Consider the following 18326-nt stretch of genomic DNA (forward strand, 5'->3'; position numbering starts at 1 on the left):
TTCGGCCTTGCTTACTCATGAGAATGTTTTGGGGTGCTAGTCGATGCGCCGATTAAAACAGGAACCGAAACCGTTTAATCCTTGTCTCACAACAGCGCGCATTCGCTTTATCTGTTTGTTTCGCAGCTATTTCTGATAAGCAACAGAAAGGAAAACGTGTGCCAGACTCTCTCGAGTCACTTGGCCAAGGCACCAAGGTAGGACGATATGAACGGTCGATTTATCCTTTTAGGGTCGGCGCTAGCCGCGTTGTTTTGCGTGGTCAGCGGTCGCAAAAACGTCCTCATCATCCTAGGTGAGATATATTTACGACGTTATTGCATTTTTCTGTCGATGAGATTTCCGTACGTTTGTTTTTGCAACATAGCTCAGTACTGCTGTTTCGAAACGTGCGCGACTTTATGAAGAAAAGTGCGGCAAATAGCGTGACATTATTAGCGGGAGATTTAAATGCAAAGTAATCGAGTTTGTTTTGTAGATGGGCTGTGGGGTGCTGAAGGTTGCTTTCTTTTATCTCGTTTGTTGATTTCCGGTCAAGTATTGCACTGATGGGTCTTGACTAAGGCCGCGTACGGCCGAATGCTTTGTCTGTGCACACTCAACAGCATACTAGTTCGTTGCATGCATAGCAGTGGTGCTACACCACCTTAAAAAAAATGGATGAGGCTTAACTTGGTTAAGCCTGGAGAATGCGAAGCATCATCGTGTCGCGTAATTTGGAGGCGCACAACCACAGCGACGGCGCGAGGTGGGCCCCCGTTTCTCCACTGTCGTGACGTCATCGTGTCACGTGGTGTGACGTCATGTATCACGTGATTTGGAGGCGCACAACCACAGCGACGGCGCGAGGTGGGCCCCCGTTTCTCCACTGCCGTGACGTCATCGTGTCACGTGGTGTGGCATCATCATGTCACGTGATTTGGAGGTGCATAACCACGGTGAAGGGCTGAAGTGGTAGCTAAAGTAGTATGCTTCGCATAAAAGAAACTACATTGGAGCCAGCTTGCGAAACATTTTCCGGTCCTGCGCGGTAAGGTATATACGCCCATAGTCCAGCGTGGATGATATATATATAAGGCCCTGCGCTTTCATTTAGTGATTAAATTCATATCTGCAAGCTGCTGCTTGATTAGTTATCGGTGGCACGAGTTTCGACACTCGGCAAAAACGCGTTCACTCTCGGTGTGGAGCAGATCGCTTTATCAAACGATGCGCACGATAACTGGCCGTATTGCCTCATGGCACGCTTCTCGAATAAAAAAAAAATCTTATTGGCCGTATCGATCGAACTATTGCGAATTTACAGGGGCGTAGCCACGGGCGGCGTTTCGGTGTCAGAACACCTCCCGAAATTTTCTGAGCGCTGTAACACAACAGTTCTGTAACATGCCTCTGAAAGAGTAACGAAATTTGTTTCTCTCAAGGGCAAACTGCACCACATTGAAAGGAGTTTGCCCCCTTCAAAATTTAAGAGGAATTAATGTAACCCAAGTAACCAATGGGATTTAAACAACACATTTTTCACAGGGATCTCCCGTCCTCATGGGCATTACTTTTCAGGTCTTGATTAATGTCATCTTAAGTAATTAGCCCACGCTATTATGGATATGAAGTCTATTTCAGTCTCAAATTTTTGCTCTTTGTTGCCCTGCACACCTGCCATGCACAGCTGATGATGGTGGCTTCGAGACGGGTGTGTACAACAACACCGTTTGCAAGACTCCAAACCTTGTCAAGCTCGCCCAGCGCGGCACTGTTTTCCGAAAGGCCTTCACTGCAGTGAGCAGCTGCTCACCGAGCCGGTCCTGCTTGCTGACCGGCCTGCCATCGCACCAGAATGGCATGTACGGCCTTCATCAAGGCGTACATGGTTTCCAGTCATTCCAGGAGGTCAAGTCACTGCCCTTGCTGCTCTCGCAGCACGGTATCCGGACCGGTGAGGACGACCTTATAAAATACAGACTGTTGCGTAAATCAGAGAAAATCGGAAAAAAATTCTTTCGGCCTAACCGCACGTTTGTTCGGGCTCAAATTTCGCACAGAGGTTGCATTTGGCGGTCAGTTTTGTTTTATACCACATTTAGGTGGGGTACTTGCCTGATTCGGTCAGAATTATTTGGAAATCCCCATCGTCTGTGGCGACGGAGAACCAAAATCGAAAGACTTCGCAGCAATGGTACGCGTTGCGCCATCTCGTAGCCACCGGAGAAACGAGCCCCCTACCGCGCAGCCGTCCTCGGTAGAGGGCTCGTTTCTCCGGTGGCTACGAGATGGCGCAACGCGTACCATTGCTGCGAAGTGTTTCGATTTTGGTTCTCCGTCGCCACAGACGATGGGGATTTCCAAATAATTCTGACCGAATCAGGCAAGTACCCCACCTAAATGTGGTATAAAACAAAACTAACCGCCAAATACAACCTCTGTGCGAAATTTGAGCCCGAACAAACGTGCGGTTAGGCCGAAAGAATTTTTTTCCGATTTTCTCTGATTTACGCAACGCGCGATATAGTAACAGCAGTACCTTTTATGTTCAGGAGAGCCTCTATGTCTAATATATATCTATCCGCGATGTACCCTATTTGTGCATGAAATAGTCTCCACTTCTATCCTTCCCTTAAACTCCTAAAATAAAAAAAATGAAGTTTAACAGAGTACACTGTGGGGCCAGTTGGTTATACATAATCTGAACGAACAAACATAGTGTTGAAAGAGGACACAGAAAGATGAGGACAGGATGGGGCTATGAGGACGGAGGTAGCCCCGTCCTGTCCTCATCTTTCTGTGTCCTGTTTAAACGCTATGTTTGTTAGTTAAGATTAATAAAAAAAATACCAGGTAGAAAATTATTTCAGTGATAGACAAACTCAGGTTTTGGAAACAATAATTAGTTGTTTTCATTGTCATGATATTGCACAGCACACAGTTCCAAGAAATGGCTGTGTAAGAACAAGCATTTATATAAGTGCTTTGAATATTGTGTTCAGGTGGTCAGTCAACTATAGTCATCCAAAATAGTGGTTTTTTAAGGATATTGAGAAAAGGACTGCACTACAGATAGACATGGCCATGAAAGGGTACGTAAGTGAACAAAAATGACGAAAGAATTTGATTGTTGCCTGCACAAAACAATCTCAGCTATGTGAAATGCAAGTACATTACAGCAATGCTGCAGCCAAAAAATTAGGGCATGCTTCAGTGACCGCAACGTTGCTCTATACATGTGTCTGTGTCAGTTCTTTCACCACACGCACAATGTGGTACTGTTATCGTATATTTATTGGCACACACATAATCATGCGCCGAGTATATCTTCGTTCAGTTCCTCCTCGTACATCTCACTGTGTCTTCGTCTATATTTGGTGGCATAGATGCCATCGACTCCATCTACCCAAGCAGTTTCAACCTGTTTATCTCGCCCTTGGCCGGTTGCACGGGATAGGGCGATACCAGTTCTGTGGTCATGTGACCTTGAGACATTATTGCCTTCCCGACCAATCAGCGACTTTTGTGATTAACGGATGCAAAACAGCATGATGTGAAGTGCCACAGTGCAAATAAGAGACTTTTGTGATTGATGGACGAAAAATTGCATGATGCAAAATCTTCTAACCCCATCGCATATTAATATACTGCATGCTGTAAGGAGGTACATCGCTCAAGGAGTGCAATCAAAATTCTGCACCGCAGATTAAGCAAAGGAACAAAATGTACCGCACCAGGAGAATGTAACAAAAAGCAGCTGAAACTGTTTTCATGCCATAGAAAGCCATAGGGACAGGAACTACAATTGTGTTTTGAGAATTACGTGTTTGCAGTAAACATCTGTGCAACTAGCTCAGCTTTATGCTGTACATTACTGAATTGATTTCTTTATTTTGTGGTTCAAGGCAACAATACTTGACATATTTTGTTTTTCAAAGAATGCAGCATATGTGTCATGTCAACATTAAAGACGTGCGACCAAGGTTTTACTTAATTGTATAAGGCTGCAATCAACATAAATCTACTTTCTCTGAATCAGCTAGAAGTCATGAAGTAACATGCAGCGCAATACACAATGTCATCATCATTTAATGCCAGAAGAAATTTCACTGCAAGATGCCCACCGCAAAAATAAATGCTGTTTTTGGCATGAATTGAAATTATTTGTTCTATAGTGCATGATTTAAGAAACCGTTTATTTTAGGGGATTCAAAACATTGTTTCAGTCCTCTGCTTGTTCTTATACATCTTTCAAACATTATAGTGCAAAGGAGCGGATTCTTTTCACCCGCTGTGTAAACATTGAGGAGAACCTTCACTAGTCTCACCCTTAATCTGCTCCTGTAATCTTATCTCTTTCAGGCATTATTGGAAAGAAGCATGTAGGCCCCGAAGAAGTGTACCCTTTTGACTTCGCACACACTGAAGAAAACAATTCCATCTTGCAAGTTGGACGAAACATCACCAAGATCAAGCACCTCGTGCGACGCTTCCTTTCTGCCAATGATACAAGGTAAAAATACAAACAACAAAGCTGTAAGGCAAAAAAATAGATGTGGTTACGCATGGCATAGCAACGCTAGAGGAGGAGTCTGGATTAATGTCAGCTACCTGGGTTCAGTGTGCCGAAAGCATTGTAATGTTGTTAGTAGTTGTTCAAAGAGTCAGTGCAGTTTTTGACCGCCGACTACAGCAGTTATCTGATGGCCCATGTTTTTTGCAGGCCATTTTTCCTCTATGTTGCTTTCCACGACCCCCACCGCTGTGGCCACACCCATCCACAGTATGGCGCATTCTGTGAAAAATTTGGCGACGGCACTCCTGGCATGGGGCTGATCCCAGACTGGACGCCTCAGCACTACGACCCTGGACGTGTACTTGTGCCCCCATTCGTCCCAGACACGCCGGCAGCACGGGAAGACATAGCAGCTCAGTACACGACCGTAGGACGACTGGACCAAGGCACGTTGTCTCTGCACTGCTTTTTGCAGTTCACAGTATGCTCTGCTTTACAATGCACTTATACGAGCCGATCTTAGATTGGAGATGAAATGAGTGTCAGTCCTCGGGACATCTATTTACGAGCTCTTTTTTGTGTGTATGTTAGGCAGGACGCGATATAAGCCAAGACATACAGGGCTCGTCAGCACCTTTTAAAAGGTGTTGGGGTTCCCTGAGGCTAAGAACTCCTGATCCAAAGCATAGCAAACAAACATTCAGTGCCATCTGAACATACCATGTGGCTTAAGACTTGCGTGATTACGGGATGGCAATGGTCAGAACAAATGCGTCAGCACTCGTTTTTAATCCATTACGCAGGGGCTTTCTTGCACAACTGTGAAGTAGCCGAGATGTACTGTGGCTAAATTTGAGATCAGGTTTCAGTCGTGGTAACACTGGGCCCAGTTCAATTTAGAGGACAGGCATGAATGCCAGCATGCCAGCATATAAATTCTTGTTATTGCACCAAAGAATGGACATAAACAATGCACACATGTCCTCAGTAATGAATGCACTTTATAGACTAGAAATAGCTCCAGAAAGCACAACTCTACATTTATGTTCTAGAGTGACTCTATGTGGCATAAAATGGTAATTGGTTTGGTTTCTAGGGGTTCAATGTCCCAAAGAGACTCAGGCTATGAGGGACACAGTAGTGAAGGGCTCCAAAAATTTCGACCACCTGGGGTTTTTTAACGTGCGTGCACTGTCACCCCACATTACAGGGCCTCTAGAATTTCGCCTCCATCGAAATTCAAGCGAAACTTATTTACCTGGTTCAGCTTCCTGGCACAGAGCACTAAACGATCTACTGATATACAAACAGATCCAGGCACTGATTGTGCATAGGGTAATTAATGTGTCAATTGCACTGATAAGCTGGCTGCAGTACATGCTGAAGCACAATGCGGGCCTATTACTCATCTTTGTGCTGAACAGATGTGTAAACATACAGAGAGAAAAACAGCGCTAAATGTTTTCCGTGTGATGCAGGTGTGGGCCTTGTGCTGTCAGAATTGGATGCCGCCGGATTGAGAGATAACACCCTTGTTATCTACTCCTCGGACAATGGAATTCCGTTCCCCAACGGACGGACAAACTCATATGAACCTGGCATCCAAGAACCCATGATCATCCATGACCCAACACGACCAGGCTCTGCTGGCAAGGTGATAACTGAAACATGAACCGTCACAATCTTTATCATGAATTATACATGGAGAGGAAAATTGTCTAATTTCAGACTTTTGTAAACAACAGGTGTACATTGCATGGAAATTATTTCCACCCTTCTCGATGAAAAATTATGCAATTTTTGTGAGGTCCTGGAAGTCCACTTCATGACTACACGGCTTGCAAAGTTCCTCTTTTCACTCACTTCTGTAAGAAGTTATGCAAACATTTCAACTTATCCCAGGCCTTTAAAAGTGCCAATGCAAGCAAAACCAGCAATTAGAAACACCTGCCAGAGCCCCACCAGCACTTACAGAAACATGGAGGCATCTATCTTAACAGCCGTTCCATGCGCTCATTTCGTATGCCTGGCTTGAGAAGGTTCTATGTGGCTTGTCACACAGGTTAAAAATATAAACTGGAACACTGGAATAAAACTGTAACAAAATAAACTGGAACAGAAAGAAAACATGCCACATATGCATATCTGTGAGGTGTGACTGAAGAAGATAACAACATGGTTTTGACCCAGATTTGCTCTTTGACTATGTTCTAGCAAGTTAATCAACTAATTTTGCAGATACGAATTGAAACCGCAGCTTTGATAACGTTTCGCTCCAAGCCTCAGTTCAAGCCAAAACAAAAGGACCACTTAGAGGTAGTTCTTTATTTTTGTTGTCTATTTATGCTGGGCTTTTCTTTTGCCAGTGCTCCCCTGCTTTGAAAGGTGAGATTTGCTTCTGTAAAGGAGTATATGCACCAGATACTGGAAACGCATTCTCCTTTATAATGATGTGCACGACAGGTATATGTGAATCATCATGTGGCATCCACCTATGGCTGGTAAATAATTTATAATTGAATTTATTCTCTCATGCTGCGTCAGTTTCAACAGCAGACTAACTGATGCGATGTCAAAGTTCAGTACAGTTCATGCAAGGGATCAAAATGACAGCGATATAATTGCTGCTTCATTTCTTATCATTCCAGCTCCTGAGGCAGGCTGGCTTGGGTGATGTAGAAAATTAAAATGACGAAGCTGTGATTACATCACCTTTTTTTTTTAATTGCCGATTGTAGGCAGATACCATGCAATGACCCATATCTACTACTGTCTTACGCATTGTTACGAAGAAGGAAAACAAAAAATTGTCTGTACACCTTAAAATGAACCACGGTCTCCTTTTTGACTCAGTCAAATCTAGAGAATTTTAAGTGGACAGTTGACTCTCATTAGCGCCAAATTTGAAGGGGGAGCGATGATTTTTTCAAATTACAAGGAGCTTGAATTAAAGGGAACTTCGTTAATACACTTGATGTTGACTGCGCTAAAACACAACTTCAAAGAAACTGGATGTTAAAATAATGGGAGTTCGAATGAATCGGAGTACTACTCGCTCTGTGAAAGCCTAGGCTCCAAAGTTGAGGCTTTGAAGCCAAGTTGTTAGTTGGACACCAAGGACAAAGTTGACTTGCATTACAATATTGCAAATACTATGATTGCAAGGTTCTTATGACAGAGAGGTGACCTTTGCCTAAACTGTACGTTTTGATGTCAATGAAAGTATACTCTCTTTGCAATTAGAATGTGGTCAGATAGCTAGGAAAGGTCAGAAAATAAAGTATAGGTATATTGCTACAACTGGCTGTTTTGAACAAGCAAGCTATGATAAGGTCAATGCGGTTCTTTGAACCTAGGCCATCCTGACATTCTCTTCCATTGGCGATCAGAGAATCACCGACATCAAGAGTGTTAATCCAGTGGCAGGGGAAAAAAAAAAAGTGTTCCATTTTCAAATTCAATTTTCTCAGCTGTATAACATATCCAAGTTCCACACAATCTATGTTTTTTTCCCCAAGAATAAAAATTGGGAAGACTTGTCCCTAGTGACCCTACAAGGCTCAAACTACATCCTTCAACATCCTTTCACAGCACAGGACACTGATCTTTCACTATGACGCAGCAATCCGATGCCCTGGTCAGCCTCCTGGATATTGTGCCAACAGTCCTCGACTGGTTCTCCATCCCGGTGCCCCAGTACACCATTTTCAAGAAGCCCGTCCTGTTCACCGGGTCCTCGGTACTGCCCCTCCTTACCACTCAACAGGCACCAGAGTCTTCACAGCGAGACTTCGTCTACACAAGCCATAGCTTGCACGAAATCACCATGTACTACCCCATGAGAGCAGTTCGCTCTGCAGGCTTCAAGCTGGTCCACAACCTCAACTACAAGATGCCGTTCCCCATTGACCAGGACTTCTATGTGTCGCCAACGTTCCAGGACCTTCTGAACCGAACGCAGCGCAAGGAACCGCTCCACTGGACTAAGACGCTCGACAGTTACTACTACAGAGATGAGTGGGAGCTGTATGACTTGGAGAGGGACCCAAACGAGCTCTTTAATGTTGCTCGAAATGCGAGCTATGCTCCGATGCTGTCCCAACTCAAGCAGGCACTGCTGAAGTGGCAACAGACAACCAACGACCCGTGGATCTGTGCCCCACATTCGGTCCTGGAAAATTCAGGGCCCTTCAAGCAGGACCCCAAGTGCCTACCGTTATACAATGAGCGGTCAAGCAAATAAAAAAATGCTGTTTGATCTTGTTGCTGAAGGTAGGGTATGCTCTGTTGAGATTAGATAGAACATGACCACTTTAGGTTTAACCTTCTTGGTGCGGTTACATATGAAGTTGCCGGCCACAACTTTGTACCCCATTATCTACAAAACCAATGGTTGAAGCAGCAGTCCATTTCTGGTGTCACACTTTGTACAATTTTACCATTTGTATGTACGCGACATATGCATAGCGTTCACGCCTTACGAAGGGTTAAAATGGTTTAGGCAGATGGAGTACAACTAAGTGGTGACAGTCTCAAACTGAGCATGAATTACTGTAAAAGGTTTACAATCAATAACATTTAGCCCACAGCACAAGATACTGCAGCGTACAGTGCACTACAGAGTTCCCAGTGGCACAATTTCATTCTAGCGTAGTGCTATCAAAGCCTTCTGAATGACTGCTACAGCTCTAAAGCATGATAGAATTCAACCTATAAGGCAGCACACAGCCAGGGGAAAAGGTAAATGATATGCAAGCCAATTCTTGGGAAAAAAAAAAAAAGCTGGAAAATTAAACCTTAGCAAAGGGGTTAAAAAATGCAGCAATTCACTGCACCACAGAACCAATCCAAACAAGCACTTTTAATTTGCTCATATCTGTTCTTGTAAAATTTCTCTTATTTGCCACCACAGTTCAACAGGAATGTGTTGCAAATCCACATTAATTGAACATAGTTAATCAGAATGTAGCAGTATCCACCCAGATTTTGATATAGGCACAGTCACTCTCCCTGAGGTGCAATTCAGATCTCTCAACGGTATAGTACCTCATTTTCTGGCTTCACCTCCTAGCTAGTCTATTTCTTGAACCATGATTCTGCCTCCAAAGCATCTCAAAATGCTACCTAATACGTAACACACATCCAAGTAAGATGGTAAATGATTTACATGCTGTTAATTCTGTACAATTCCATTTTCTCACAGTACAGTATCCTGCGCCGCCCGGTTCGTTTGGGAGCTTTTTAAATTGAAAACTTTGATGAAAGCCATCAAAGAACATAACCTAAAAGGTAACACAACCAAGGAAGATGGGGTTCGAACAGCTGCCTTTTGTGTTAAAAAATGCAGCGCTAAATCACTGTGCCACAAAGCCAATAAAAATGAGTGCTTTTAATTGTGCTCTTGTCCATTCACATTAAATTTTTCCTATTTTCCGCATGGTAGAGCTGCTTAACAGCTGAAGGACTGTTTTGTTTAGAGAACAGAATCATGCCTCCTAGAGGCCCTTCGGCTTTGAGATAACAAAGATAATGTGAACGAATCTGCGGTAGATGCGGCCAAAAAGCAATTAGAAGATTGGTGGCTCAAAAGTAAGACAGTCACGCAGGTATAAGAGATCAGGAAGAAAAAAATTGGTCAATGTAAAAGTGAACAAAATTTACATGTAAAGAAAAATGGTGAATCTCTAAATAATAGTTAAAAACAGACTGATGGCAGAGATATGAAGAAAAATTTGAGGGGAGACTTAAGCTTTGCTTTAAGGCTATGACGCATTAGCGTAATGGGTTAATTCCCATATATGCGGAATTGATCATTTACTTTACACTCATAGATACCTGTGAGTCCTCATACCCCTTCTGGAGCAGTGGTGCAGCGGTTAAGCGATGCTCCACTGCTCTCCGATGGCAAGTGCTCCCAGTGGTAGGCCTTGTGCGGCCTAGGTAATTCTTCACGAGCGACCAATCATTAATTTAACTGCCACCTGACAAGATGGGCAGGTTGTGACGACGCCCCAAGGTCACATGAACTAGGTGGCTCACCTGCCTCATTGGTTGCTCTCTGGGGACCATCTGCCAGAGCCACGCCTGTGACCTTCACTCACTACGCCGACAACGCCGATGCCAGATTTTCTGGGTAACGAGGCCTTTAATGCTACTGCATAAAAAGAAATGAGCATCGAGGCACCTGCCACCACACACCCCAGAGGATGCTCGTAACATCCATCCATCCATTCTGTAGGGTAGGAAGCTGCGGCACAGTACCACTGACAACACAATCATGCTGCCCAGTGACAACGAAGAAAAGGCCACACATGTAGTGTATCAATTGAGGAATTTTAATATTTCTAAGTTCATAACTTAACCCCATGGAATTGGACAAGCTTCGCCAAGCTTTGGCAAGTGCTACCAAAGCACAAGCAGCCACCGCCTTTTTTGCTGCACCTCCACGCTGGGCACCACCCGGGTTTCTCCCTCCGCTCTCTCCCACTCCTCTCTTTCTCGTCTCAACAGTTCCAACGTTGGCCAGTTGATCGACAACCTTCCGCCGCCAGAGGAGACACGTAGCTTGCTCCATCTTCCGCGGCGAGTCGTCGACAATCAACCTTGTTCTTTAAGTTGGCGCGAGCGCTCCTGGAAAGTCCACGCCTATTGCACACCACCGCACACTGGGGAGACTCCGGTTGTGTGGCTTCGAAGAGCACTTCCCACCGAGCTGGACACCGGTAGACGTGCTTCGGCCGGTTGGTGCGAAAGAGATCACTCTGGGCTATAGTGCACCAACCTTCGCTCCATCCTCAACGAGGGAAGAAAAAAGGTGGACTGGGTAAGGACGAGGCAAGGCGAACGTGCTAGCGCCAGACTAACCCGCCTATGGAAGAAAGTTTGGCGGCTCAGGCCTAAACGCACCAAGACTAGCTGTGCTTTCTTCAATGACCGGCAAGAGGCGGTCATCATTGGCTTCAAACCCCCTACCAACTGCCGCAACATTGCAGGCAAGGCAAGGGAGAGCTTCCGCGAGACTTCTAGAAGCTGTCTTAATGTGGAGAGTTGTGCTTCGGAGCGAAAAGCAGTGCTAAAAAAAGAAAAAAAAACTAGAACGGAAAGGAGTGCAGCTCCGGCGGCGTAGTGAGTGGAACGTGTTGCGCGGAAAGAGCAGCGGCTCGAGTAAAAGGAAGCACTACTGGCTAAGATGCTCGCCCTGCAGCTGAAAGAGGGCTGAGAGAGAGAGACCTAGTAGTTCCTAGGATAAAAAAAAAAGAGAGAGAGAGGAAGGGAGGGGTGCTAGTGATAAAAAAAAAAAGTTGGAAGAGGAGAGTCATTCCATTCTCGAGACGGAGGTGGTGCCAAGTTCAAACGTTGTCCAGCGGTTTCTTTCTTGCAGCCGCCTTGTCTTGCAAAAACAGTTCCAACGGTGCTTAAATTTCTGGAAAGACAGAAAAAATTGTGTCAGAAAAACGAGATAAAAAGTATTAATAATCAATGAGATTGATGCCGCAGAGTATGCATAAGCATTGAGAGAGAGATACAGAGAGGGGGGAAAGGCAGGGATGTTAACCAGAAAGATTCCGGTTGGCTACCCTGATGTTCCTTCAGGAAGAAGCAGCTGCTACCTCTCCACCCACACCCACCCTAGTCTTCCTTCTCCCACTTTCCCTCGCCTCTGAAAGTAAACAAGGGGATTTCCCTCCCCATTTTTCACCTGGCAACCGAGTCTAATGCGAACAAAGCATTAAAGAGAGAGAACACTGAATCTTAAGCACCTAATCTTTTCTGGTCTAATGGAAAGCTTGCTGTCTAAGGTGCTCGATTCTACAACGGTTTTGTTAGAAACACTGTAGAAGATTTATACCAAGAATGTTTAGACCAGTGCATGTGTCCGTTTTTACATATACCGATGCAGGAAACCATGATCAATGAGCAGAATGAAAATTGCACGTTGGTTAAGGTGATGTACCATTAACACACACCCATCAAAAAAAAAAAAACCTCACCCGCCAGATGGTAATTAGACATTTTTTGTATAGGGTATCATTCATTTCAGGTTCTACACACAAAGTTGTTACGGCACAGTGATGCACGTGTCGCTGATAAAGTTTTAGTGGACTATGGCTTGCCGCTCCACCCAAGAAATGCCCAACATTGTGGAGCCATCTAGTGACAAAACCTGAAAGCACATTGTCGGCAATGCGAAGGGAGCATTGCTTTTCAAGCAAAGGGTGCACTGCAGAGACTAAACTACAATAAAAGACGAGGAACACTCTTGAGGAAGAAAAATAACACTGCGCTTAAAACAAACCAGTCTTAGAGATGTGGTCATGTGTTGGTATACACCGTGTGGGCAGGGTGTCACCGCAAGATTGCACTTCAGTTCATTTCAAGCGATTTTCAATGCCAAATTGAAATCATGAACCCTGGTTTCATTGATATTGCAGTGCTTGATTCTAGCAATACGAGGCACAATCTTTTTCATTTTCACTGTAATCTCACGATAATTTCTAGTCAGTGGTTCGCTCCTTTAAAAAAGGCACAGACGACACATGCAACTAATGCGGAAAAGTATGCGTTAACATTAGTGTTCTTCCCTTATAATGGTGTGTGGCATCCCTGAGTGACATGCCATACCCCTAGCTCCTTTCCACCCCTCAACTGATTGGCAACTGCGGTTTCCCTCTCGTCACCCATCGCCTCCCATTGGCTAGCCCTATTGCCTTTTCCCCGTGCCCTTCCCCTTTTCCCCTCTCTCTTTTTTTGCCATTTTTTTCGTTTTCTTAAAGTTCACCAGTCTCCCTAATGTACACAGGGCTGTTAATGTCGCACGCTAATGGCAGTAATCCGCTTTGAGTGCACAGAAAGCTTGGCGCCGCTAGTGCACACAAAAATGCGCTCTAGCTGCTTTCCTCGGCATTGGCGCGTGACATACTTTTTGGTGACACTAAACTCGTGCCGCTGCATAATTTCCCAATGGCTTCGCGTGTAAGATAGTTGCTGAGGATGGCAACCAACGTGCGGGAGACAGACTTCGCCAAGCGGTTGTGCAAGTGGAAGAAGTTTCGCTTTTATGACGAGGTCTCGAAAGTGCATGGTCAAAGTAGTGATGGTCCAGCAGGATTCTGTCGTTATCTTCGTATCGCTTGCGTGGTTATCTTCGTACTGCTTCTTATCTTTTGTGCGGTTCTCTTCAAACAGAAGGGGTGCGTGAAAACCATTTTCTGAGGTACTTTTAAAAGTAAACTTCTACCCATCTTTGTGTACACTGTGGCCTCGTTCATTGTGCTACATTCTTGCTCTTTCATTTTTTTTTTTTATTTATGAAACCACAAAGTCGACCCTCATGTTGCAGTCGTGTCCCCCCCCCCCCACCCTAATTTGGCACCTCCAATGTCTATCCTCTCACTGCAGTCAAGGGTAATCACGCGTTACATGATAACAATCATTCGTTACACTCGGGTAAATATGGTAGACTGAGTTGCACCTGAAAGCGTCACTAAGTCAGAGACAACCCCTTCAAAGGGTCATGCTTGAGGACACAAGTTTCACAAGAACATACGAAAAATTGCTCAGTGGCTATATATCAAAGTGTGGTCCCATTTTCTTTCACACTGGAGACTTTCCAAATGCATTTGAATGCTGAGGTCAAGAGGCCTTTAAAAACCTGTCCACCAAAATATACTTAACTTTCTGTAAGGCAACACAAGTACTTAAGGCTAACTCATCTTATACCGAGTGACAGTGGGCCAGACACTTACACAATGTACACAAGCTAGCCCTCCAAGAATAAAAAAAAAAAAGAGGAGGCAACAAGGGCTTGGCTTGGCTTGGCTACTGCTGGCTGCCCTCGGCCTCAGCCAGGCAGCCGAGGCCATGGGCCCTGAGGATCTCCTTGAAAGTGGTCAGCGCCTTGCGCAGGGTCAGGCAGAAACCCCGGGAGGCCGGCAGCAGCGGGAAGTCCGGGAATGCACTGCTGCCAGCAACACCGTAGTCGCCTGAAAGGAACAACAAGAACAGGCACAGAGCTCATTCTCTCGCATCAACTGAACCAACCTACTACACTCATACGTATGCCACGATGTCCACAGAGTGCAGTGTGTCACCCTGAACCCATCCTTTGAATCCCGGGGTTCAGGTGCAAGAGGAGGCAATGGGCTTGAGCAGGGCATGCAATGCGAAGGCAAGATAACCGCTGGTCCTTAAAGGGACACTGAGGAGAAATTGAAGTTGGCTTGTATCGGCAGAATACCAGCTCCTGATTACAAAAACGCCACTCATACTGACAACAAAGCTCTTGTAACGTAGAAAAGAGCAGGAACCAAAATACAGGTATCGCCGCCACAGGCCAAACTCGCAAGTACAAGCGTGATGAGATCATAGGACAAAACAGTGTTGCTAGAACCAATGGTTCTAGCAACTCTAGGATACGAGAAGCCACAAATCCCTGAGGCGCAGCCAATGCAAGCGTAAATGTCCTTGACGTCGCCAGATGGCGTCACATACCCGACAGCTACGCGCGCGCCTGCAGCATCGGGACCAATCAGCGCCTGCTTACCGGTGGTAGGCGGGCTCCCGGTATTCCGCTAACGGTAATAAGGTACACGGTATTCTAAATGTGTCTATTTGCGAGAACTTCGTTCACGACTTCGAGAGCGGGATGCATCGTAATGCTGGCAAAACGCCGGTGCAAATGTAAACGAAGCGACGGTAGCGATGGCCGCAATAGCCGATGGATGCCTTCAACGTGCGGCTGGCGGTAGCTTTCTCTTCGGCTGCTGCTAGGCCGCATTGCTGGCCACCAGAAATCACGGAGTCTGCGTTACGTCATGTGCACGTCATGTTTCACGTCTCTTAGTCCTGTGTCGTCATAGGAGAATCCCAAGTTTGAATCAGAGCGGCGGGAAAAACTTTTTCAACTTCGAATCCAAATTTCTTAGAAATAAATGCATCTTTCACTGCCGGCTAAGTGGCAACAAAGCCATGACATGCCGAACTATCGGATTTTACTATAAAAAAAAATATTAATAGTGCTCTCCTCAGTGTCCCTTTAAGGGCAACGGAGTGGATTCCAAGAGAAGGCATGTGTAGCAGGGGGCGGCAGAAAGTTAGGTGGTCGGATGAGATTAAGAAGTTTGCGGGGATACGGTGGCCGCAACTGGCAAAGCACAGGGTTAAATGGCGAGCCATGGGAGAGGCCTTTGCCCTGCAGTGGACGTAGTCAGGCCAATGATGATGATGATCAGGTGCATGTACAGAGTGAGACAGCTTTTGTCTTCGTAACTTCCTCCTCCTCCTCATCATTCCCACAGCTGGGCATAAAGTGTACTGCACCAGAGTTCCAGCATTGTCAAAACTGATACATAGTTTCAGGGTTGAACTCGCATCATAGCCATGAAGCTCCAGAAAAAAATTTGCTATGAGTTACTGTGAAACCAACTGATATGGACAGTAAGTTTACCACAAACTGGTTACCTTGCACATAACTAACAGCTACTAGTACAGTAAAACCTTGCCCACATGTTCCTAGATCATACGCTCCGAATCTCGCGCAATTAAGATGTCCCCTAGAGCTGCACTGTTCATCTTTCGGTTAACACGTTCCCGGATAACACGATTTCCCGATAAGTTCATTCAAAATTTCGCCAATTCTGGTCGTGTGATACGCTTAAGGGCCATCAAAACGTGCGACACAAAAATCGAGAGGCATTCGGCAATCGGCCGTCAGGACGGCTTTTCCACAAAGCATCAGTGAGATGGGGATCAGCATTTGAAAAACAATCGTGACCCCGAAGCACAGCGGCAGCCAGCTGCCAGAGTATCTTTTCTGCAGTGCTTGCCAGTAATGGGGCGAAGTATACGAAAATAACCCCTGTGACAACGAAAAGGTCCTGGCTACTTTCACCCGTATCATCACCAGTCAGGATAATGTTGCCAATTTTATTTCAAGGTAAAGACAACACAGATATGACAACAGGCACCATAAAATGGATTCAGATCTTGAGGCAAGGAAATAAAAATGTCAATAAATGTCTTTGTTCTTCACTTTCAGCCATATTTTTAAAAAATACTGGTTGTTTTGCATCATGTTTTTCTGGATAAGTTTTTTTCCCTCTGCAATATACGGCGTGCGCCATTATATGGAGGTTACCCCGAGCTGTCATGTGGACGAGGTCCGTCCAAGGTCACTGATCGAAGTGAGCAGACGAAAAAAGAAAGATTACAGAACGCAGAAAGGGGCAGCGATAGAAGAAAGGGAAGAAAATGTCAAGACATTGCCGCAGTGAGAGACACAAGGGAAAAAAAGCTGGCCAAGCGCTGTTTCCACATGCAATTAAGAGCCGCTAAGGCCATTGACCACGTGAGTTTTGTTTATTTCATAAAGTTTGTATGTCTTGTTTTCTCACTGCACAGGTGATGGTGATCGTGAGGCAGTTTTCAATGACCCTTGAGATTCTTTTCTTTTTTCTAACCTGCAAGTCTCTTAAAAGTGAACAGTTTTAGACTAAATTGCAACGCCACTGAGTTGGCAGGGCCAGTCCATAACAAACTGCGTGGATCATAATCCACTGCAAGCACTCCAACTCGAGACATGGCTGTATGGCTCACTACACAGCTTGGATGTGCACCCACTGGCCTCCATAGTTTCCAAAAAGAGAATTTCCACTTCTCCGTGGCAAGGCCAACATGGGCTTTGGAGATCAGCAAGAAGTTGCAATAGTCCTGTGGGCTATACTGACCTTTTTCAGCAAAAGCCTTTAGAGTTTCTGGAGTGGCTGCGGAATCTGGAGAGGTCCGGTGCCAAGCATCCGACAGCCTGAGCCAGCTCTCGAGCCGATTCACAAACCTGAAACAGAGAAAGGGCAGAGGCCACACAAAAAACTGGATGACCAAAAGTTTTTGGAAAGTTCACAGGAGCCAACATCCCCCCCCAGCATTGTTAAGCCCCTCACACAAAACAAAATCTATTTCCTGCCCTCTTTACACTAACTCTGCACTCAATAGCTCCTCAGTTCTCCATCTGCCGCCAGGCAACGTTCCAAGTGAGCGGGTAAAGTTCGCCTGGAGTAAGTGAGTGAGTTGAAAGAGTACCAGATAATCACAAGGTAACATGTCTTACCTATCAGCATTGTCTCTGAAGTGTTGTTCAATCTCCTCCTTGAAAACTTCGGGTGTATTCTGGACCATCCGTCCCATAGACTGTAAAACAAGGCACCAACAAAGAGGTTGACTTCAGCAAAAGAGGGGGGCTATCTTTCATAAATCAGGCAAAGACCCCATGCAATGAGCAATGAAAGAATTTCCTCGCAGCAAAAAAGGGACTGTGCCTATTTTTAGCTCACTACTGAGAGATCAAGAGTTCATAGTCATAAACGCTACTGTCATTACAGCCTGTTTATAGGAAATCATCTCAGCTGGGACCGAAAAAATTCATGCCCCGTTACTGCAGAATCGGACAATGTTGCTCCTACGTCCTGAGAAATCTAACAGACTGAACCCGCGCGCTTGTGGCTGGATATGCCAGAATATTTCATTGTCTTGGACATTCAGTTTCTGTGGCAGTTTTGTCACTGCAAAGCTCAACTGTACTACATTTGAGTGATTTGAAAAATTTTATTCTTTACTTTGATTTGGATAGAATGAAATGTACGAGCATTTCATCTGCAGCAATGCCACAATGAAATCAATAAATTTTTCGAATGCCAAGAGACATCAGCATCAGCTGTCAATATGGGGACAAGAGGCGCAAGATATCGAAAATAGTTCGATATGTAAAAAACAGCAATAGAACCTCATCTGTAAACTAGAAGCAAGAATACGTTGCATCCATGCTGGTGATGTG

The 18326-nt window shown here is 45.1% G+C and overlaps 2 protein-coding genes across 2 annotated transcripts in view; one reads left to right on the forward strand and one right to left on the reverse strand.

Moving 5' to 3' along the window:
- The first annotated feature begins 141 nt into the window (after positions 1 to 141).
- Positions 142 to 8769, forward strand: Sgsh (N-sulfoglucosamine sulfohydrolase). Its single transcript, XM_089587179.1, has 6 exons — positions 142 to 295; positions 1670 to 1936; positions 4345 to 4495; positions 4706 to 4944; positions 5977 to 6152; positions 8121 to 8769. Exons 1-6 carry the CDS (start codon positions 208 to 210, stop codon positions 8739 to 8741), a joined length of 1542 nt encoding a protein of 513 aa, XP_089443305.1. The 5' UTR covers positions 142 to 207; the 3' UTR covers positions 8742 to 8769.
- Positions 8770 to 10812: 2043 nt separating this feature from the next.
- Positions 10813 to 18326, reverse strand: part of LOC149347534 ((E3-independent) E2 ubiquitin-conjugating enzyme UBE2O) — a 51138-nt gene continuing 43624 nt past the window's right edge. The window contains exons 23-26 of the mRNA XM_089587182.1: positions 17604 to 17683; positions 17224 to 17330; positions 14245 to 14481; positions 10813 to 11921 (exon numbers count right to left, since the gene is read on the reverse strand). Of these exons, the coding sequence (XP_089443308.1) occupies positions 14318 to 14481; positions 17224 to 17330; positions 17604 to 17683 (351 nt within the window). The 3' untranslated portion in view covers positions 10813 to 11921; positions 14245 to 14317. The remainder of the gene's footprint in view (positions 11922 to 14244; positions 14482 to 17223; positions 17331 to 17603; positions 17684 to 18326) is intronic.

The sequence above is a fragment of the Amblyomma mixtum genome, chromosome 4 (genome assembly GCF_055824585.1).
Source record: "Amblyomma mixtum isolate Tamu chromosome 4, ASM5582458v1, whole genome shotgun sequence".
Classification (NCBI taxonomy): Eukaryota; Metazoa; Arthropoda; class Arachnida; order Ixodida; family Ixodidae; genus Amblyomma; species Amblyomma mixtum.